Below are 23,885 nucleotides of genomic sequence, written 5' to 3'. Positions count from 1 at the left end.
CTTTGCGTATTGGTTTCTGCTAATATTCTTATTTGATAATTAAATAATTAATAATTAATTGTAGGATGAGTGTCCCAAGAAAAAGAGACCTTTTCGTGGTCTGCAGCCAACTGAAACAGAGCAGAGTTGTCAATGGTGGATTCAGAGTGACGTGTACTTTAGAGGAGGAAAGGTACCAGAAGATGAGATCGAGGTTGAGGTCCAGGATAATGAAGTTGATACAGATGATCCAGTTGTTAATGGGTCTGAGCAGACACACCACAAGCATTCAACAGAAGATGTTCATACAGAGGGCCTTCACGATGTACACAATTTACATCGTATGTTAGAGTTGTTGACAAAGCGGGTGGACAAACAAGAGAAAGAGTTAATTGATTGCAAAAAACTTGTTATGCAACAAGAAGAACTTTTATCGCAACAACAACAACAACAACAATATCAGGTACATTGAATTGAATTGATTTATGTTGATTTATTTATTATTATTTTGGTATTAATTGAATTGATTTATTGATTTATTTATTACTTATGTTATTTATTGTGTTTAGGATGATGATATGTCTTTCAATCGATCTTTGTCTGATAATGAGACTGAAAGGCCGTGTCCAATGCACATTCGACATGGAATCAGAGAAAGAAAGGCAACTGGTGTATTAAGGTCCCCATTCACAACACCTGGGTACAGAAAACCCATTGAGAAGGTACAGCCCAGCAAATTAAAAAAGTTGTATGTTAAATTATTGCAATAAACAATGGCTATTTAATGTTATTTTCTGTTACTGTCTCGGACGCAGGACATGCCTTGCGTCCTTGCGTGTCGCAAGAGTGTTCTTGCGTCTTGGCTTCTAGGCACGCAAGGTTGTACTTGCGTCCTTGCGTGGGCTTGTCGCAAGGTTGAGTTTGCGTCCTTGCGTATGGTTGTTTACTAAGTTAGCATTTGTATTTTACTCAGTTGTCAAAAGATGTGATTGAGAAAGTGGAAAGCATGAATGCTGTAAAGTTAGGGACTGAAGAAGATCAAGGTCAACAACAAATTAATGAGGATGTGGTACCCATGGACACAGATGCAGCAGCAGAGGTAAGTTTGGCTGGCGCAAACAATCATTTGCGTCCTTGCGTCTGTTATCTTTTAGGCGCAAGGTTGTTCTTGCGTCCTTGCGTGTGGTGTATTCCACACACGCAAGATTATGTTTGCGTCCTTGCGTCTGTTTGAATTAATTTATATTAACCTTGTTTCCCATAATTATTGTAGGTTAGTGTTGATAAGCAGCCTGTTAAAGTGACTAAGAGAAAAAGAAAGGAACAAGACTGGGCTACTGAGGAAGAAATTTGGGAGATGATTGACTTGTTTATAAATGATCAAAGAACTCTGCAACCACCGCCACCTAATGCCTGGAGAGATGGTAGAAAGCATGCAGGTCCAGCAAAAGATCCAAAGACAATGATTGAGAGCAAGCAAGAGACGCGTTGCATGTCCATCTTTCAAAATGAGCAATTCATTTTTATAAATCAAGAGTTTTGACTTCGATTACTGGCATTAGGGTATTCTGGTTATTTGGATAACTTGGTAAGTTTGTTATTTTGTTATTCTTTTGTTAATTTTATATAATTTTATACAATTTATAAATTATACTAAGGTTACACTGTATATGTTAACTTGTTATATTTATAGCACATTGACGGCTGAGCTACATTTCTGTTGAGATATCGTCAGAGATTTCTCCCCCGAGCCAGTCAAGTTTATGCCACTCCTGAGTTTCCAGCTGAGGTGCTTAAGGCTAGTTCTAGATGGACTATTATTCCACTGGGATTCCTGAACATGTTTGAGAGGTTCAACACTTATTTTGACAATACTCAGAAGGAGGTGGACACGCAGGAGGAATCTACAACAGATGGAGAGGGAATTATTGGCCAAAATCCTCAAGATTACATGTACTTAATTGGACTTGGATACGGCAGTGTTGACCTATATCCATCTTGGGCTGACTGTGATCAGGTAAACACAAGAATTTTTACAGCATTTGTTGTTCTGGAGCAGACGCAAGGACATTCTTGCGACCTTGCGTCTTGGTTACTGGACGCAAGTTCCCCCTTGCGTCCTTACGTGTCTATGTCGCAAGGTCAACCTTGCGGCTTGCGTGTGTTTTTGCTACGCAAGGTTTATCTTGCGTCCTTTCGTCCCTTTGTCGCAAGGTTGACCTTGCGCCCTTGCGTATGTTTTGGGTGTTCGCAAGGTTTATCTTGCGTCCTTGCATCTGTTGTTTTGTTTTAACCTTTCTGCCTGTCTGTTACAGGTCTTGATCCCAATACATTTTTATGACGAAGAACATTTCCTGCTGCTTCAGTTGAAGTTAGAAGAAATGAAGGTTTTTGTGTACGACAGTTTACCCGGATGTGTCAGTGAAAAAAAACTTGACGCATTTTTCAAGATTTTGGGTGACAACTTGCCAGTGTACTTGAAGGCGATTGACTATTTTAACAAGACGCAAGACTCCCAAATTGTCGGATACTATGAAAATAAAGAGAGTGTGGAGTTGATGATTGAACCTGGTCCTGTTGTGCCAATGCAGACTGGTGGTCATGGTGATTGTGGGGTTTGGGTGTGCATACATATGGAGAGGATTATTTATGGAAGGGAGGAGGTTGACAACATTGGAGATGCTAAAAAGGCTGCAGAGCAGTATAGAAACAGAATGGCAAGGACGTTTTTTCGTGCACGTTTTGATACACAAGAACCGCCGCCACCTGTCACGACCCGGAAAATTTCGACTAATTTTAACCAAACTCTTGATACGATTTTGTATTCTTGACACATTAAGCAAAGTCTGTAAGGTTGAGTCTCAAAAAGTTTGAACTGTTTCCTATATTCAATTGACCTTCGACTGTTCTCGACGGTTCACGAACAACTATTTGTAAATAGATACATATATATGTGTGTGTATATAAATGTGTATATAAATACTACTTGAAAATATATAAAATAATATTTGTTTAAAAATGTATAATATATAATTATGTGATAAAACTTGTTATTTAAAACTGATTATATATAGAGAGAGAGTAAATGGAAAATGAATGATTACGAGTTTAATTGGAAAATGTCGGTAACACTCGGTTGATGTTTTGTTAGTTTTAATATAGATATTGTACATGTCCAGGAAGGATTGAAATAAAAGTTGGAGTGTAAATTGATTACGAAGATTTTAGATTTGTCAAAAAATATTTTTACCTTTTTAAGTTTAAATATTAGTACTCCGTACATATAAATTGGAACAGAAAATAAACAATTATCGAACCTTTTTGATCAGGTTTCAAACAGTTAATGAGTGAAATAATTAATTATATTTAATCTAAAAATTTGGGATTTTTAGGAACACTTTTATACGTTAACTGTTTAACAACGGACATCGATATAATATCCGTATATTAAAATATGTCGACAGGCGGCTATACTATTATTACTATTATTGATTGAAGTAATATCAATTAGTTTACTGTTTTTGGAGTTAAGTATCCTATCTATTTATATCACTGTTTTTGCTTTAAGTAATTTATATTTATTATTCTTCTATCTTTATATATACACACATACATATGATATATTACATACACACTTGCAGAGTATTGCATGATCAACCATCGAATATTTTTTTCCTTCATTGCTAGTCGACAACCTCCATCACCATCCAACCTCCGGTCACCTCTCATTCACCACCACGAAATTTCAACCATCACTACCACCTCTATATCATCACCTCACGATAACCCAATATGAACCACCATCACCATACGAACCTCACCATTCGTGCACCACCCTACGCCACCACAATAACCACCTCCTCCTCATTCTTTCTTCTTTTTCTTATTTGATCACCACCCTAACTCCATCTCTTTCTCTATATATCTCCCTCTCTCCTCTATTTTAGTTCGAGAAACAAACCCACCATGAACAACCACCGACACATTCATTGATCCACCACCATCTCCATAAGCATAACCAACCGCCACCACTCCTCAACACTATACATACTGCTGCTGCACCTTCCCATGTATCTGTTTCGAATTACCCATGTCCACCACATCGCCACCGTGATCCACCCTTAAACCGCCATGTTCATCTCTCTCCCCTCTCTCTCTTAATTTTCTTTGTGAACTCAAGATAGCCAAACACCCATATTTTCTGTTTTGATCAGTCTATTACCGTTGCTACGTTTCTCTATTTTTTTTTTTTCATTTCATTCGAACCACCACAAATTACTGCTGTAGCTGTTACATTTTCCTGTTTAAACAGTCGCAACTCATCACCAATTGTTCATCATTTGTTTCTGTTATGAAGATTAACCGAGAACAAAAACCAACTCGAAATCACTGCTACAGTCGTTATCTTTTCTTTCTGTTCTATCGCTACTTCTACTGCTAATTTTCTGTGTTTAATGTTCGAAGCAAACCCCAACATAATCACCAAACAGTTATTTTTTCCCCGTTCAACTATTGCCGCTGCAGTATTTTTTTTTTTTCTCTTCTTTCTTTACTCACTACTATAGCGACTATTGTGATTTCTGTTTCTTGAAGTAACCTACGACTAGAAAGGGATGATAATGATTGATGATGATGATACCGTGATGATAAACGATGATGATGGACGACATCGTGATTAACTGGTTATTCGGTGCTACAGGATTTAAGAAGTTACGGAACAGAAGCTAAACAGGGTTTTGATTAATTGGGTTTGATTATATGGGTTTCATTAGTTGGGCCATTATTGTTTTAAGTGGTTTTACTAATGGACTATTGATTGTTGGGCCTATGTCTCTAGTTTTCTATTGGGTCGAAACACCAATAAAGATGATGATGACGGTTAGACGAGAATGATGATGATGCTATGTTATGATTCGAAAATAATGATGGTCATTAGATTGATAGTGATGATTTTATGAAGAGAAACTGTTATGTCTATGTTAATTAAGTTGAGACGCGAGTTAATACAAGAAATGTAACAATGGTTCAATGGTTTAGGGTGTGGGTGTGTAAGTGGGAGGTTGTTGCGGGTTCGATTCTGAGCAGGAGTGTTATTTTTTTTTAAGGCCTATTCTTTGAGGTAGTCCTATTATTATTATTATTATTATTATTATTATTATTATTATTATTATTATTATTATTATTATTATTATTATTATTAAAAGAACTTTTATTTTTAAATTATAATTTTGATTAAAATTATTAGTGATATCAAAAGTATCATTTAAAATTATCATTTTTCTTAAGATTTATATTAACTAATATTATTAGTAAAACTACCTTTTTATTTAAAAATTTCATTTTCATTGTTATTATTATTGTATCATTATAATAAATAAATATTTTGTATATAAAAATATACTTATACTAAAATTATATTAACATTACCTATAATTTTATATTAAAAATATTAACTATTTTAAATATATATACAAATAATTTAAGATTTGATATAAAAATTTGCTTGATTACGATTATTTGTATTAATATATATACTCGATATAGGTTCGTGAATCCGAGGTCAATCCTACACTTGTTAATTTTCGTTCTATGTATTTTTACTACAAAATACAGTATGGTGAGTTTCATTTGCTCCCTTTTTAATTGCTTTTGCAATATATATTTTTGGGCTGAGAATACATGCGCTGCTTTTATAAATATTTACGAAATAGACACAAGTACTTAAAAATATATTCTACGTTGAGTTGTACCACTGGCATACTTCCCTGTAGCTTGGTAACTACTATTTACATGGGTATTGTAAACGCGAATCCTGTTGATAGATCTATCGGGCCTGACAACCCCAACCGGACTGGACGACCAGTATTCAACGGTTGCACAGTACTTCGTTTCGGTGACTACACTTGGTACGGTGTAGTGAGATTTCATAATAAAGGGAATATGCGACGTGATTAAATGTTAAGTATGGTTACCAAGTGCTCAACCACTTAGAATGCTTTACATACACTTGCGAGTGTATTATGTTTATGATTATGAAATCTTGTGGTCTATTAAAATATTGAAATGATTGTTATGATAAACCTATGAACTCACCAACCTTTTGGTTGATACTTTAAAGCATGTTTATTCTCAGGTACAAATTAAGTCTTCCGCTGTGCATTTGCTCAATTTAAGGACATTACTTGGAGTCGATCATCGCAATGGGACCAAATGTTGATGACTTCGTCCAGGTGGATAAGGACGGGTCTTTACAGGTGGTATCAGAGCGTTGGTCCTAGCGAACCAGGTCTTGCATTAGTGTGTCTAACTGATAGTTGTTAGGATGCATTAGCGAGTCTGGACTTCGACCTTAGCTGCATATTATAAGTATTGTATATCATTCCTAGTGGAAAATTTCCTGCTAATCATTCCTAAGTCTAGACATGCCTTACTGCCTTTATTGCATAGATAGTGTATAGACAAATTTATATCTTAGCGTATCTATTACGGTAAACTTTACCTGATATCTTCCGTAAATTTCTCCGTAATTTAAGGGATCCTGGTACTATATATATCTAGGCATATTATGCATTGAGAATACCATCCAACTATCATTTGCTGTCACTAAGCTTTTCATACCAAAAATATTTTCTGTGATCGCATACGATGGCCTCTACGAATCGACCAAGTTCTTCTGACTCCGAAGATAGCGTGACGGGAGCGCACCAACCGATCAACTACCGTGATTTCTTTAGAAAGTGGGGATGGGTTCGCGAAATACTTACCCTATGGAGAAATGAAGAAGGTACTCCATATCACGAGTCGAACTTACCACCTAACGTCGGAGTGCTCGACCCGCTCACCGGCGAACCTGTTCGCAACACCGTTTATACCCTTTTTGCAAGAATTTTTCGTCTTGAGGCTACCATTAACGGAACTAGAGAAGATATCCGACCTCTACCTCACACTGATAACCAACCAGGGTTAGTAGAAGAAGTTAAAGAACTTCGAGCTCGGGTGTTAACTTTAGAGAGCACGGTACACAATTTGCAAGCACTAGCAGTATCATCAACACCAGTAACATCACCAGCCTCAGCACCAACAGCACTAGTACCACCAAGAACAACATCCGCGTCACCAGCTTCGACATTTCATTCTGTACCTCGAGTATAATCATCGTTCTACATGACGTTCTACATCATTTATCTTAGTTCGACATAGTGATTATGTAACCTCTAATGTTTTAGAGATTATATATTCTTGTTCTAATGGTAAATCAAATCAGTTTAATATCATATTGACTCATTAAATCCATGATTACATCTGAAGAAAATATATATGTATATATGTTTTCATAAAGATTGTAATTTAAAATTCTTTTGTACAAATTGTTAATGGTGAAAATATTTTAACGGGTAGGTAATACCCGAGGAATATTTAGATTTCACATTAATAAGTTACACTGTACATTCTTCGAATCTGATTCAACAGTCATTTACTATCCTACTTACATTCACCGATATACGTATCCGTTCACCGCATAATAACCCTTTTCATTCAATTTCATATTTGGATTTTGACTTATCAAAATCTAACAAGTGGCATAATGAAGGAAACATTGAACAAAATAAAATTTGTTAGAAACAAACGAATTAACTAATTGAAATTTTGTTAAGAATCCACGCTAACTGTTCCAGCTAACTGTTCCTAGCTAACTGATTACATTTTATTTATCGCAATTTAATTATCGCAATTTTATTTATCGTCATTTAAATTCTGTTATTTACTTTACGCATTTTATTTATCGTCATTTAATTTCTGTTATTTACTTTTACGCACTTTAAATATCGGGACACGTATACAAAGTTTTGACATATCATATCGACGCATCTATATATATTATTTGGAATAACCATAGACACTCTATATGCAGTAATGCGGGAGTTAGCTATACAGGGTTGAGGTTGGTTCTACAATAATATATATAGTTTGAGTTGTGATCGAGTCTGAGACGTATACGGGTCACGAAACGTATTAATTAATTCGAATATTATATATTAAACTATATATGAATTATTGGACTGTTAACTATGGACTATCGACTGTGGACTAATAATATTGGACAACTAAAATGAATTAAAATATTGATTATAACATATGAAACTAAACATTTCTTCAAGTTTGCCACTTGATTTCATTTTAAACTTCATTTGTATCTTGGTGATTACAATCTGCGTTCAAACCTTTCATGATTCTTGAAAACACCTCAATCGAGAGAATGAACCAACCACACTTCATCTACAACAGAAAAGATTGATGCATATAGTTATGCACCTGAAAAACACTCGGAACCTGAGTAAACGTTTAACACGTAGCCGTGCTAATTCTTTAGTGTTATTATTACCCAAAATAACTTAATAATTCCTTTCAAAGTAGTAAATTTTGTCACAGCTTCAGCAAGACACTTTTGACTTTTCGTTCGAAACAACCTTATTATAACTTTGATATATATGTGTGCTCTTTTATTGTTACCGGAGAACCTTTTATATTCCACCATATTACCATCAGCGTTTAATCATCTAAAACACAATTCTCTTGAAAACACCTCGGATTGCTAACCAAAGAATTCAGATATGGCTGCATTAAATGCAGAGGAAACAGTAAAATTGTAGATGGCCTAATGGCCAAGAGTTTGATGATAAAGAATGGAGTGTTGGGAACACTCGTTAGAAAAATTGATATTGAAAAACGGATTAAGCTAACCATGAAGGAGACCAAGGACAAATACAAGGACCAAACCCTATATTCAAAGAATCCAGGTAATTCTGGATCCATCGAAATCTTTAGAGAATATTTTATTCCGAAGTCATATTAAAATCTTGCGAAAAATCTTTCTTCATCAACCTTCGAACTTAGAAACTCCAAAATATCATCATAAATATCTTCGATATTTCTGAGGATATTTTCATAAATATTCTTGTCCGAAATTATCTACCTCTGCGTGTTTTCGGTATTTCATTATATTGGAAACTTCTGTAAAATCTAAGTATAAATTATGAATGAATTGTGGAGAAGTGTTGGGAATTGAAGCATGAGTTAGTATAATATAATGACGCCGGGCCAACGTGGTTATATTACAGTAAGTCATGCTAAATTTCTAATGTAACGTGATGATGATTCACAGACCTTATCCTCATCATGTGTCATGTTACACGACTCTTTCATTCTACTTAAACTCTAAGCATATCACGAAAATACTTCATTTGATATTTATGTTCTTCCGTAATTCTAACAGTTACTAATAAATCGTGTTATTACATTTTCTTTCTGAATAGAAGATTTTCTTAAAATCCTTGAATTCCGAAAATCCACCATGACTACGTCAAAAGTTAAGACGAAACTTTTCACTCTTTTGTGATAGCTTCACTCGTACGCTTCACATGATCGAATCGTTTTAATCAATATTACTTCATGATGATAAAACTCTATTATCAACTCATATTTGTCATGAAAACATTCTTATTGTTAACCATGACGACCTCGATCAAATTTCGGGACGAAATTTCTTTAACGGGTAGGTACTGTCACGACCCGGAAAATTTCGACTAATTTTAACCAAACTCTTGATACGATTTTGTATTCTTGACACAATAAGCAAAGTCTGTAAGGTTGAGTCTCAAAAAGTTTGAACTGTTTCCTATATTCAATTGACCTTCGACTGTTCTCGACGGTTCACGAACAACTATTTGTAAATAGATACATATATATGTGTGTGTATATAAATGTGTATATAAATACTACTTGAAAATATATAAAATAATATTTGTTTAAAAATGTATAATATATAATTATGTGATAAAACTTGTTATTTAAAACTGATTATATATAGAGAGAGAGTAAATGGAAAATGAATGATTACGAGCTTAATTGGAAAATGTCGGTAACACTCGGTTGATGTTTTGTTAGTTTTAATATAGATATTGTACATGTCCAGGAAGGATTGAAATAAAAGTTGGAGTGTAAATTGATTACGAAGATTTTAGATTTGTCAAAAAATATTTTTACCTTTTTAAGTTTAAATATTAGTACTCCGTACATATAAATTGGAACAGAAAATAAACAATTATCGAACCTTTTTGATCAGGTTTCAAACAGTTAATGAGTGAAATAATTAATTATATTTAATCTAAAAATTTGGGATTTTTAGGAACACTTTTATACGTTAACTGTTTAACAACGGACATCGATATAATATCCGTATATTAAAATATGTCGACAGGCGGCTATACTATTATTACTATTATTGATTGAAGTAATATCAATTAGTTTACTGTTTTTGGAGTTAAGTATCCTATCTATTTATATCACTGTTTTTGCTTTAAGTAATTTATATTTATTATTCTTCTATCTTTATATATACACACATACATATGATATATTACATACACACTTGCAGAGTATTGCATGATCAACCATCGAATATTTTTTTCCTTCATTGCTAGTCGACAACCTCCATCACCATCCAACCTCCGGTCACCTCTCATTCACCACCACGAAATTTCAACCATCACTACCACCTCTATATCATCACCTCACGATAACCCAATATGAACCACCATCACCATACGAACCTCACCATTCGTGCACCACCCTACGCCACCACAATAACCACCTCCTCCTCATTCTTTCTTCTTTTTCTTATTTGATCACCACCCTAACTCCATCTCTTTCTCTATATATCTCCCTCTCTCCTCTATTTTAGTTCGAGAAACAAACCCACCATGAACAACCACCGACACCTTCATTGATCCACCACCATCTCCATAAGCATAACCAACCGCCACCACTCCTCAACACTATACATACTGCTGCTGCACCTTCCCATGTATCTGTTTCGAATTACCCATGTCCACCACATCGCCACCGTGATCCACCCTTAAACCGCCATGTTCATCTCTCTCCCCTCTCTCTCTTAATTTTCTTTGTGAACTCAAGATAGCCAAACACCCATATTTTCTGTTTTGATCAGTCTATTACCGTTGCTACGTTTCTCTATTTTTTTTTTTCATTTCATTCGAACCACCACAAATTACTGCTGTAGCTGTTACATTTTCCTGTTTAAACAGTCGCAACTCATCACCAATTGTTCATCATTTGTTTCTGTTATGAAGATTAACCGAGAACAAAAACCAACTCGAAATCACTGCTACAGTCGTTATCTTTTCTTTCTGTTCTATCGCTACTTCTACTGCTAATTTTCTGTGTTTAATGTTCGAAGCAAACCCCAACATAATCACCAAACAGTTATTTTTTCCCCGTTCAACTATTGCCGCTGCAGTATTTTTTTTTTCTCTTCTTTCTTTACTCACTACTATAGCGACTATTGTGATTTCTGTTTCTTGAAGTAACCTACGACTAGAAAGGGATGATAATGATTGATGATGATGATACCGTGATGATAAACGATGATGATGGACGACATCGTGATTAACTGGTTATTCGGTGCTACAGGATTTAAGAAGTTACGGAACAGAAGCTAAACAGGGTTTTGATTAATTGGGTTTGATTATATGGGTTTCATTAGTTGGGCCATTATTGTTTTAAGTGGTTTTACTAATGGACTATTGATTGTTGGGCCTATGTCTCTAGTTTTCTATTGGGTCGAAACACCAATAAAGATGATGATGACGGTTAGACGAGAATGATGATGATGCTATGTTATGATTCGAAAATAATGATGGTCATTAGATTGATAGTGATGATTTTATGAAGAGAAACTGTTATGTCTATGTTAATTAAGTTGAGACGCGAGTTAATACAAGAAATGTAACAATGGTTCAATGGTTTAGGGTGTGGGTGTGTAAGTGGGAGGTTGTTGCGGGTTCGATTCTGAGCAGGAGTGTTATTTTTTTTTAAGGCCTATTCTTTGAGGTAGTCCTATTATTATTATTATTATTATTATTATTATTATTATTATTATTATTATTATTATTATTATTATTATTATTATTATTATTATTATTATTATTATTATTATTATTATTAAAAGAACTTTTATTTTTAAATTATAATTTTGATTAAAATTATTAGTGATATCAAAAGTATCATTTAAAATTATCATTTTTCTTAAGATTTATATTAACTAATATTATTAGTAAAACTACCTTTTTATTTAAAAATTTCATTTTCATTGTTATTATTATTGTATCATTATAATAAATAAATATTTTGTATATAAAAATATACTTATACTAAAATTATATTAACATTACCTATAATTTTATATTAAAAATATTAACTATTTTAAATATATATACAAATAATTTAAGATTTGATATAAAAATTTGCTTGATTACGATTATTTGTATTAATATATATACTCGATATAGGTTCGTGAATCCGAGGTCAATCTTACACTTGTTAATTTTCGTTCTATGTATTTTTACTACAAAATACAGTATGGTGAGTTTCATTTGCTCCCTTTTTAATTGCTTTTGCAATATATATTTTTGGGCTGAGAATACATGCGCTGCTTTTATAAATATTTACGAAATAGACACAAGTACTTAAAAATATATTCTACGTTGAGTTGTACCACTGGCATACTTCCCTGTAGCTTGGTAACTACTATTTACATGGGTATTGTAAACGCGAATCCTGTTGATAGATCTATCGGGCCTGACAACCCCAACCGGACTGGACGACCAGTATTCAACGGTTGCACAGTACTTCGTTTCGGTGACTACACTTGGTACGGTGTAGTGAGATTTCATAATAAAGGGAATATGCGACGTGATTAAATGTTAAGTATGGTTACCAAGTGCTCAACCACTTAGAATGCTTTACATACACTTGCGAGTGTATTATGTTTATGATTATGAAATCTTGTGGTCTATTAAAATATTGAAATGATTGTTATGATAAACCTATGAACTCACCAACCTTTTGGTTGACACTTTAAAGCATGTTTATTCTCAGGTACGAATTAAGTCTTCCGCTGTGCATTTGCTCAATTTAAGGACATTACTTGGAGTCGATCATCGCAATGGGACCAAATGTTGATGACTTCGTCCAGGTGGATAAGGACGGGTCTTTACACCACCAACTCCACCAGTAGAGATTCAGGTTGATTGATACAATGTAGCTAATAGGTAGCAGGTCTTGTATGCAAATATGGTGTAAATAGGTTGCTGGTAAATTCACTTTTGCAACAGTTGTATTTGACACTACACGCAAGGACGCAAGCTTATGCTTGCGTACGCAAGCTTAGATTTGCTTCCTTGCGTGTATATATTTTTGGCTGTTTTTTATACACAAGCAAGATTTTGCGTCCTTGCGTGTGTATACTTTCGTCTATCTTACGTATGCAAGCAAAGCCTTGCGTACGCAAGCAAAGCCTTGCGTACGCAGTAAGTGATTTGCTTCCTTGCGTGTGTTGTAAAACAAGTTACATTTATTACATAAAATAACACAGTAGGTACCTAGAATACAAGAGAAATACAACAATACATTACAACTAACGAAATCCAACAATAAGTTAAAAATAAAATTGACATTCCAAATGCGATAGTGTTACTAATTATCGCTCCCTAAATTGCACGTTGCATAAAACTGAGACTGATATGTCTTAAAAACTTCAGCATATGTGGCCTTCTCCTTACCCTTCTTCGATTTTGAGGCCGATGTTTTTACTACCCTTTTAGAAGTTGATTCACCTGTTCGGTCATAGTAAGATGTGCACGTATCCCTACCATGACCTGGTTCTTTGCAACGAGTGCAAGTTCTTACGGTTTTTTCAGTATCTTCACCCTTCGACGAAATACGTTTTGTACTTTTAGGGCGTCCAGGGGCTCTTTTCTCCTTAATGGGAGGGTTTACAATTTGTAAAAAGCCGGGCGACGGATACGACCATTCTGACCGATGGGGCAAAGGAAGGATGTGTTCCAAATACGTATTTATATAAGTTTGAGTTGTGAACAAGTGTTATACAAATTGAGTAACATCCTCTACGCCGAAAAGTCGTGCTGCTGCAATAACATGACCGCAAGGTATCCCCGATAAATGCCACTGCCCACATGAACATACTTTATCGTCGAGATTAACCATTCCATTTTTTCTGCCATCTCGCACTTCTATTAGATTGTTTGTCGATGGAATTGCTTGCCATCTTCTAGATTTTCTCGTCCTCTTGCCTAGTTTATGTTCAGCATATGGGGTAACCGTTGAAGTAAGACTAACCGACTGGTTGCGATGTTTGAAATACCAATCTTGTACTGAAGCGCGAAAAAACTCAAACAACATGCAAACAGGTAGTTTTCGAGCATGTTTGGATAGTGCGTTAACAGACTCTACACTGTTGCTAGTAAGGTATGAATACCTAACAGGTTCAGCTCTACTTCTGGACCATTTGTGGAAACCAACTTGTTCTAAATAATTGTAAGACGCTCTCAATCTTCTTCGAAATACACTAAGATGATCCTCAAAATCCGACACACGGTAAGCTTTCACCATTTTCCAATAATGCCATTCAAAATATTTGAATTTATTAGATTTAGTCTTGATGCTTCCAAACAAATGACGTGCGCAAAAACAGTGAAAGGCTTCAGGAAACACAGTTGAAACACCGTGTGCTATTGAAGCAGCACGATCAGAAATAAAAGTAAGCTCTGAAATACGATCACTCATACCACAACTCATTAAATGATCTCTTAGGTTGCCTAAGAACCATGACCAAACCTCGTTTGTCTCGCCGCCACCAATTCCATAGGCCAATGGCAGAATTCCATTATTGCCACCCATCGCAACGGCAACTAAATTTGTCCCCGAGTACCCTGCCTTCAAATGCGCACCATCGACGATGATTACCGGGCGACAATGTTGAACAAATGATCGAACCTACATAGATTTTAGCAGGTCAAAAGTGTTCAATTATAATAAGGTCAATTATAAGTTAAAAATGAGAGAGATTATCGATACTTACAACTACGCCAAGGGAATAGTAACACATCAAAAATCTATCTTCTTTGTCGGTGACCAAATTACTTATGCTTCCCGGGTTGTGGATCCTAATGTTATATAGGTAAAGGGGAAGCATTCGGAACGAGTCCTCAGCACTGCCACGAAGCATCTGTAATGTATGACATTTGGCCCTCCATGCTTGATTGTAAGATATGCTGACACCGAACCGTTGTCCTATATTCGCACGTATATCATTTGCTTTGTATTCCCGGTTTGCAGACTTGAAAGAATCCACAAGCATACTACCCAACACCTTTTTGGTAGCATGTTTATTGTTTCCCATAATTAGTGTGCGTGAGCATGTGTGTACGTCATGCAATTTCTTTACCATAAAGTTTTCAGTGTTCCGTATTTTGTAAGCACTAATTTTCCATTCATAATTTGACAACACACAATTAGAGGTGTATCGAGATTTGTCCGTCTTTACAGGCTTAATTTGGAAGTTTTCTTCAAGACATTTTGTAAATAGAGTGTTTATGAACTCGGCCTTGTTCAAAAAAGTTTGACGAACTTTAATTAAATCTGATACCCTATACATGGTTGGTGTTTGTGTCGTAAATTCAGGCTCTTGCTCTTGCTGACTCAATAGAGGTGGCATATTCCAGAATAAATCTTGCTTTTCTTCTTCATATTGATCTTCTTCGTCTTCGTCTTTTTCTCCATCTGAATCACTAGATGCGACAACAGATATCTCAAACGGGTGGTCTCCTTCTTTAATTTTACATACGTTTTCAACACCATAGTTAAACATATCAAACTCTTCAGTGTTTGGAGGTGGCATTTCAAGCTCTCCCGCTTCTAAATTATGAAGGTTTGGTTAAGTGACTTGTGTTGAGTGTGTTTCTGGGTTGGTTGTGGTTGGAGTGTTTCTGGGTTTCGTTGTGGTTGGTGTGTTTCGTAGTTTCGTTGTGGTACGTGTGTTTCTGGGTTTCGTTGTGGTAGATTCATTCGTACTTTCTCAACAACATAAATATCAATCGGAGCATTTACAATTGCATATTGTAAGAACTCTTGAAAGTCTTCATAATCATCCGTAATATCAAAAACATGGTTATTATAAATGTATCTCATTGAAACAGGCGAATTGGGTGGCATTTGTATTTTTTTTAAGAATATTTTTTAATAATATTCTCTGATTCATTGGTTTTACAGGTGCAACAGGTAGTTTTAGCCGAATTCTAAAACAATCTAGGGGTAAATACATGGGAATGTTGTTAATGTACTCAAAAGAACCCCCACAACATATATGAACAACAAATTTATCTTCATTAACACAATTCATAAATACTTAGTTAGTGAAAAAAATGCTTGAAAATGTACCTTGTGTAGCCAATAATCACTGAAATTCTTTTGGAATAAGTTGTTAGGAAATGATAAATTACTAGTTCCAGGGACATTCTTTATATAGGATCGAAATTATATCCATGAAAATCTAGAAAATCTAATGAAATCTTATCCTGAAAATCCTATCCTGATAAGATAAAGGTGCAAGGACGCAAGAAGGCTTGCGTACTTGCGCCAGTGTGTACGCAAGGTACCTTGCGCCTTGCGAGGGCGTTTTGTCAATTTTTTTTTTTTTTGGGCTCTGGTGCGAGGGGTAAAAAATATTTGAGCATTTTGGTGATAATCCCCTATATGTTTTACCACTGCTTGACTTGAGTGGTATGAGTGAGATCCAACTTGGGGTACTGCCAACCCAGGTTCGATTTTCACTTCAAACAGGGAGTTTCCAACTTTTTACGGTACTGTCAACATCAATACGATTTGGGAATGACTCTGGGGTTTTCCCAACCTTATATGGTACTGCCAACATCATCGTGAAATGAGTTTCCTCTTCACGCGTGTGTGGATGACAAATAAGAGCATTCGATGTCGATATTGCGTTCAAAACAAAAATAATTATTTGTTTTATCATCAAACGCGTTGATAGTATTATATGCTATATTGGATAGTATTTTGATTTTGATAGTATACCTTAAAAGGCTAAATAATTGGGTTGAGTACATAGATCCAGTATTTTAAAGCCCAATATTTGAATATATTGATTCAGTGAGTCTAGCTAACAAACTCAAATATATTAAACAAAAACGCCCAAAGCTTATACCTACACATCAATTAAAGAAAAAAATCAACCAAAAAAATCAAGGATTGTTAATGAGATATAAAGAATATGTTTGATGTTTGAAGGGGCAAACAAATTTATATAAGTGTCAATCACTCAATATGAAATTAACGAGACATTTACTTACTGAACTAATTTAAACTCATGTATACACACTCAACTATAAGATAAATTTGCAATTTAACACGTTTTAGTTGGTTGTGACACGTTTCATTCGGTTTTGAGGTCGACTAGACATATGAATACACGTAAGTATACACATGAGAGGCCTAATGTTGCACTCGAATGTTAAGTTTCATCAACCATAAGTTGATCGTTTTATGATACTTTATATAAACTGTATCTTTCTAGTTCCTTTCAATTCAGTTAAGGTCCTATTTTTAGTCATAGAAGTAGACAATATAGAGTTACAAGTTCTACAATACCATTATTTTTTTTTTGGAAAAAAACATCCCCACCATCACAAATCACAAATAGACCAATGGACATTCAATTATCGGAGGTATAACAAGATGTATTTTGGACACATTTGGACCCACAGTCCGCAACAACAATTACAACAAATAGACCCACAATCCACAGCACTGTAAAGCATCTCCATCTCAGCTTGTACTTTTCAAGTGAGTTGCAAAGGGATTAGAGCAAGGGTATAAGAATTTTTCCTGTAGTCGTCATGTAGTTCTAAGTTTTTGTATTCATTTTCGAGTCTGTAATTTTGATGCATAGCTTTCGTGTATATATCCTGTAATATGTAGAACAGTGTAGAACAATTAGGATACTCCTTTGGGATGTACTTATTTTATTTTTAATAATAAGATCGAACTTTCAAAAACAAAAAAAACAACAATTACAACAATTCCCAAACCTTCAAATGCGAGGTAGGAGGGAAATGACATGTAGACAATACTTCCTCTATCCTAAAATAGAAGATAAGTCGTCTCTCTAACCACGAGTTGAGAAAAATTCTCCACCCACCGGATAAGAAAGTCATCTCTCACTACTCCAGTCATCTCTCTCTCTACTCCAAGGTAGAGAGACTGTTTTCGTTGGGACCTCCGGGGAAAGGAAAAAAAAACCTTTTAGCTTCAAACTTTTATAAAAAAAAAACCTCGTGTCTAATAAGAAGTTTCGTTTGATTAAAAGAGCTTATTGCAAAAAGCTTTTAGATGGAGAGAAAAAAACCAAAAGTTATTAGAACTAGCGTTTGAAAAAAAGCTCATATTTTTAGTTATTTTACTGAAGAGCGATATTTTATTAATGACCACCCTCTTAACGAGCAGCTAAGGAGGCAAAAAACAAACAGATTACAACGGCTTATGTTGGTCCCGATTTAACAACAGATTACAACGGCTCCGTAACTATTTTCATCTATTAACAATAAAGACATATTGGTCTTATTATTTTTTTTTGATTATTTAGTGATTTTTTGAATATATCTTAGTAAATCTTCTACTCTTAAATCATACGAAGTGTTAATATAAGATAACGACTTAATTGCGTTAATTTTTAAAAGTCAACAATTCCATAACGAAACGCGGAGATGCACATATATTGTTAATTTAAAATAACATTTAAATCTTTGACGGGTTATACCTTTTAGTTCGACTGGAGTTGCGCTTCAACGACATCATCGTTAGCCGCGAAATAATTTTACAAACTAAAGCAATAAAATACATTGAAAACAGAACCCCCGACGCGAAGCGAAGGTTCGAAAACTAGTATATAACATAAGATATAATACAATAATAAAACATAGTAATAATGATAATAATAATAATGATAATATACTAATACAAAGACTACTGGTATCGGGAGTAGGCCACGCCGTTGGAGGCTGACTTGGCACCAACCGCCGCCCCCTTTCTCCGATATCAAGGCGTTGCCGGCCATAAAATTTGAGGCGTTCCTAGGTTGGCAACGAGGATGGCAACGGGTGTTGCTTTTACTTTTTTACTTTTTTATTAATTTTAAAATATTTTATTATCCTCGTTTTAATAACTAACCAATTATATTTTAACATATCACCACAAAACTCTCAATTCATACTCACAAACCACACCAACCGTCTAACATTACTCACATTAAAAACTCACACATCTTACTCATAAAAAAATAAAAAAAAACCAACGCCTCCAATTCACATCCTCAACCACTATAAATAACAGGTACATGACTAATAATAGCAATATAAATAAAAGAAAAGGACGTCACCTTCAATAACCGCTTTACTTATTTTGACACAGCTACTACACGTGACACGTGCTATCCCGACATCAAAACTATCAAAACAAAAAACATGTAAGGCATCACGTACTTTGTCTTTTTACAAAAATTCTATAGTTGAATAAAGACAACACGAAACATATAAACCTGTTTATTTATCTGTTACACCTACGTAAAAAGCACACACCACCCACCTTCTTTTCATTCTATCCTTCTATTATGCCATGTTTTATTCCAAGCTTTTAGTGACCACATTAACAATCCTTATGTTAATTGTATCTATGTTATTATGTTGTGGGTTTACGTTTAATAATCGTGTTAACGATAACGATGATGCTGAAGTTATTCAGATTGACGGTGGTGCAGTTGGACCCGAAAGCTTCGATTTCGATCATGGTGATGGTTTGAGTCCGTACACGGGTGTTTCCGATGGCCGGATTGTTAAATGGATCGCTAGCGAACGAAGATGGATTGATTTTGCGGTCACTTCGAACAAAAGGTAATTTATTTCATTTTATAATGTTTGATTAAATCAATGTACATGGAGTAATATAATTGGCATTTTAGTATAAAGAATTATAATAAAAAATTTATATTCGGTGCCGATAAAAAGGAATTTATTTGTGAGAATAATAGTCGTTTTATAAAGATTTTTCGGTTCAAGTTTCTTAAATTACAAGAAAGTTTTTTTCTATTCTAAGATTTTTATATAAATATTGGAAGTTTCTTTATAGTTTTATATAAGTATTAAACGTATTTTATTTTTAGGTTTAAATGAATGAATTGGCTAGAAAATAGTTAGAAATGATTAGGGAATAATCAAGTTAGTTTGTATACACTTGGTATATGTCCTCGTTGAATAGATTTGATGGAAAATTCTTTTGTATTTTATAAAGACAAAATTACTTCATTAATCATTAAATGTTTCTCTAAAGTTATACCGATGGACCTAGAGTATTTTTTGACGTGAATAACCTTAATGTTTAAAAATCTTGTGTCGTTTGTCAATGAGTGTAACATACGTTCTGTTTCCATTGTTTGTGCCCATCGATGCACACGAGGGCTTTTAGTCATTAACAATGGAAAAATAGCGTGTGTTACGACGTACGTAAAATGTGTAAAAATCCCTCTCACATGATGCACAATAACCATGATTCCTAGAACGAGGCAAAATTTTTAAACAATTTGGTCATCCACGTCTAAAAATCTATTTTAAGTCCATCCATGAAACTTTAGACAAACGTTAAGGATCAATGTCATAATTTTGTCTTTTATAAATCACATTAATCGACAATGCTATGGCTAATGTGAAATTTCCGAAATTTGAGGATTTGAAGTCTTGAAAATCCATATAATTCCGGTATTTTCAAATAGTCCTCAAGGAGGACACAATAATAACCTGGATAAATGATGATGATGATTGAAGTATTGTAAATGATCAGGATCATTAAATGGTTAGTCAATATTGCACGAACCTATAAATTAATCACAGTGTAATAAATGTGATTATTGGAAAGTACTTTCCAGCACATAAAGCTATAACAATAAGTGATCAGTTAATATAAAATTAGTACGATATTTAAGTTAATTTGGTGCGATTTATGGTTAGTCAATATTGCACTATTAAGTCATAACTTTTAGTGAAATTAAGTGTTTATAACGAAGTTGTAATGTTACAAAAAATTGAAATTACATGTTGACCCAAAATATTTGGTTACCAAACATCTGATTCAAAAATGGCACCCATTCAATGACGAAAGGAGTTAACAATGTTACGTGCCTATTTAATTGACCAGACAACTGATATTGAATATTTATATGTTACCCCGTATGTTTGTTTAAATCGAGATATTAACAAATATGTACACTCCTGAGTAGTTTAGTTTTGAATTCGCTGTAAAATATATTTTTATTTTTATGATGAGCGGCCCGATATGATATTCATAGAAACTTAAAATCTAAAAGCATTATTAGTAGCTCAACGTTGACCTTCAATGCTAAGCTCAACTTTAGGTGAGAACATTGAGTTGTAGCTCAGTTGGTAGTGGTCTGACTCTCTTTCAGGAGTTCGATTCCGCTGGGCTGCAACATTGCACTCAATATTATCCCTGACTTGAAATATCCACCACGTCGCCTTTCGCATAGTGCGTGGGCAGCGGGGTTTTACCGGCCATGCCCTCGAATTGGTCCGGTATCCTCCAGGGCAGTAGTTGGGGGAAGGTTATGCAACTACAAGAGATAAATGTGTAGGTGGTTAAGTTCCTCTTAGGTGATCCCAAACTAATGTCCAAAACAAAAGGTGAGAGTGGGGCCCAGGGAGTGGAGTTAATCAGCATCCAGACTTAGCGCTGCTAATACATCCCACTCCTCTTGATATTGATATTGATATAAACATTATAAGATTCTATACATTAGTTAGCAATTTATAACTAAAAAATTGAATTCAAGACTTGAAAGGTCAAACATATACACATTTTCATATATATCTTTTATAATAATTTTACAATGGTAATGCACATATTAACATAAGTAATGCCAATTCATAAATATATGTTGTATAGAAATTTCTCATATATAAAATACGGAGTATAAAATACTATAAAATGCTTAATTAATACGGAGTATGAAAATTATTTTATGATAGGGATGGGTGTGGTGGACCAGAGATGGAGCATATATGTGGACGTCCGTTGGGCCTAAAGTTGGATAAAAGTAGAGGTGATTTGTATATTGCAGATGCATATTTTGGGCTACTTGTAGTTGGCCCAAAAGGTGGGTTAGCAACTTCACTGGTGTCACAAGTTCTAGGCCTTCCATTAATGTTTACAAATTCGTTAGAAATTGACCATGAAAATGGACTCGTCTACTTCACTGATAGCAGTCAACGTTACACTAGAAGGTACGTTCTTTTAAATGTCTATAATTTTTCTTAATAATTAGGTTAAGTGATTGAATTTATGATAGTTAGCATGTATAATTTGACGTCATATCTAATAACGGGGAAACTATGGGAACCATTCAAGATAGATTAGTGATTGGAGTCCTTTGATCGTCACAAGAGGTTGGTTAACACTTCACTGGTAACAAATCTTAGAGTGATGAAGAAAAAATATGTGAAACTGAGTACGAAATAAGTGTGGGCCCAAATACCAAGTGGGCCAATAAACGGGCTCACTTGATATTTTGGGTGTACGTTATTAGACATATTTCTCCATATCTTATGTATATTTTTTTCTTCTTCTTCTTTTTTAATAACTAGGCGTATTTCTAAAACATTGTTACCCAAGATTTTCAGGTCACTCATGTGCCATAACTAATAAAAATTCATTTGGACATTAAAAGTTTTTTTAGTTGGTCGTAACTTCCATAACTTCTTTGTATATAAAATGTTCCATTAATTGTATCGAATTGAACTACAATTGAATTATTTGTTTTTAACGTTCGTTATTCAGGGATCATACGCTTGCTGTACTCACTGATGACCAAACCGGAAGATTATTGAAATACAATCTGGAAACCAAAGAGGTCAATGTCCTACTTTATAATCTCACATTTCCAAACGGAGTCATTTTAAGTCAAGATGGTAATTTTCTTCTCGTTGTTGAGACAACGAACTGTAGAGTTTTGAGATTTTGGCTTAAAACACAGAAAGCCGGTATGCTTGAAGTTTTTGCCGATCTTCCAGGATATCCTGACAATATTAAAAGAAACAAGAACGGGGAATTTTGGGTTGCGATGTTTTCAAGAAAAAGAACATTTTTGAAATTGATTCATTACATTCCTTGGATTGTAGAAGGATTAATTAAGCTTCCAATTGACGTTGTTAAAGTCAGCTCATACATTGCTAAAGTTGGAGGTGAAGGGTTGGCAGCAAAGTTGGGGGTAGATGGTGAGATATTGAAAATCTTGGAGGATACAAATGGTAAAATATGGAAATATGCTAGCGAGGTGATGGAGATAGATGAGCATTTGTGGATTGGTTCCGTTGAGAACCCTTTTGTGGTCAAACTAAAAATGCAAGCTCAAATGTAAAGAAAATGGTTTATAGATGACATATGAGCATAGGAATATATAGAATGATGTGCAGCATTTTGTATACCATTTTGAATACAATATTCAATCTTGCGACAACGTAGTAAGGAAAAAAGACAAGATGTAGACAGTCATACTATACACTCATACTTTATCAGAAGGTAAAGAATAAAGATGGCGGGTAAGAGACAAATCACATTATATGTGTGTGTGTACGTATGTATGTATGTAAAGACATATTTATCCTGATGTGCAAGGCATGTGCTTCAATTAAATGGAGATATTTAACATCTGTTAAACAAAGGGACTGCCTATGCAACATTTGCATACCGCAATTTTTTCTTGTCAAAAAATGGTTTAGTGACTAAACTTGCAAATTGAAACAAATAACAGAGAGTTTTGTAATTATGTCTACTTGTAGTAACGGATTGTACTTGTTTGTTTTGTTTTACAATGAAATCTTTGAGTGAATTTGTACAAGTACATACCAAATAAACATAGATAAGTGTTTGTGACACTTGCAAAGCTATAA

At 34.5% G+C, this 23,885-nt stretch overlaps 1 protein-coding gene and 1 long non-coding RNA gene across 3 annotated transcripts; both read left to right on the top strand.

Annotated features, from left to right (window-relative positions):
* The first annotated feature begins 642 nt into the window (after positions 1 to 642).
* Positions 643 to 1,336, top strand: LOC139876796 (uncharacterized). The gene is made up of 3 exons (XR_011768300.1): positions 643 to 701; positions 953 to 1,078; positions 1,253 to 1,336. It is a non-coding gene; the product is annotated as an uncharacterized lncRNA (long non-coding RNA).
* An 18,203-nt stretch (positions 1,337 to 19,539) lies between these two features.
* On the top strand, positions 19,540 to 23,515 carry LOC139877714 (protein STRICTOSIDINE SYNTHASE-LIKE 10-like). Of its 2 annotated transcripts, XM_071865140.1 has the most exons (4): positions 19,540 to 19,820; positions 21,966 to 22,220; positions 22,774 to 22,904; positions 23,007 to 23,515. In XM_071865140.1, exons 1-4 carry the CDS (start codon positions 19,546 to 19,548, stop codon positions 23,351 to 23,353), a joined length of 1,008 nt encoding a protein of 335 aa, XP_071721241.1. In that variant the 5' UTR covers positions 19,540 to 19,545; the 3' UTR covers positions 23,354 to 23,515. The 2 variants fall into 2 exon arrangements, with proteins under 2 accessions (XP_071721241.1, XP_071721240.1); XM_071865139.1 differs by having other exon boundaries at positions 22,774 to 23,515.
* The last annotated feature ends 370 nt before the right edge of the window (positions 23,516 to 23,885 follow it).

The sequence above is a fragment of the Rutidosis leptorrhynchoides genome, chromosome 11 (genome assembly GCF_046630445.1).
Source record: "Rutidosis leptorrhynchoides isolate AG116_Rl617_1_P2 chromosome 11, CSIRO_AGI_Rlap_v1, whole genome shotgun sequence".
Taxonomy (NCBI): Eukaryota; Viridiplantae; Streptophyta; class Magnoliopsida; order Asterales; family Asteraceae; genus Rutidosis; species Rutidosis leptorrhynchoides.
The sequence above is the reverse complement of the archived record's forward strand: the minus strand, read 5'-3'. Positions and strand labels throughout refer to the sequence as shown.

Excerpts from the sequence above, each read along its gene's own strand:
- LOC139877714 (XM_071865139.1), top strand. The coding sequence starts at position 19,546 with ATGTTTTATTCCAAGCTTTTAGTGACCACATTAACAATCCTTATGTTA. Across the intron at positions 19,821-21,965 it reads GCGGTCACTTCGAACAAAAG|GGATGGGTGTGGTGGACCAG; the intron begins GTAATTTATTTC and ends ATTTTATGATAG. Across the intron at positions 22,221-22,773 it reads AGTCAACGTTACACTAGAAG|GGATCATACGCTTGCTGTAC; the intron begins GTACGTTCTTTT and ends TTCGTTATTCAG.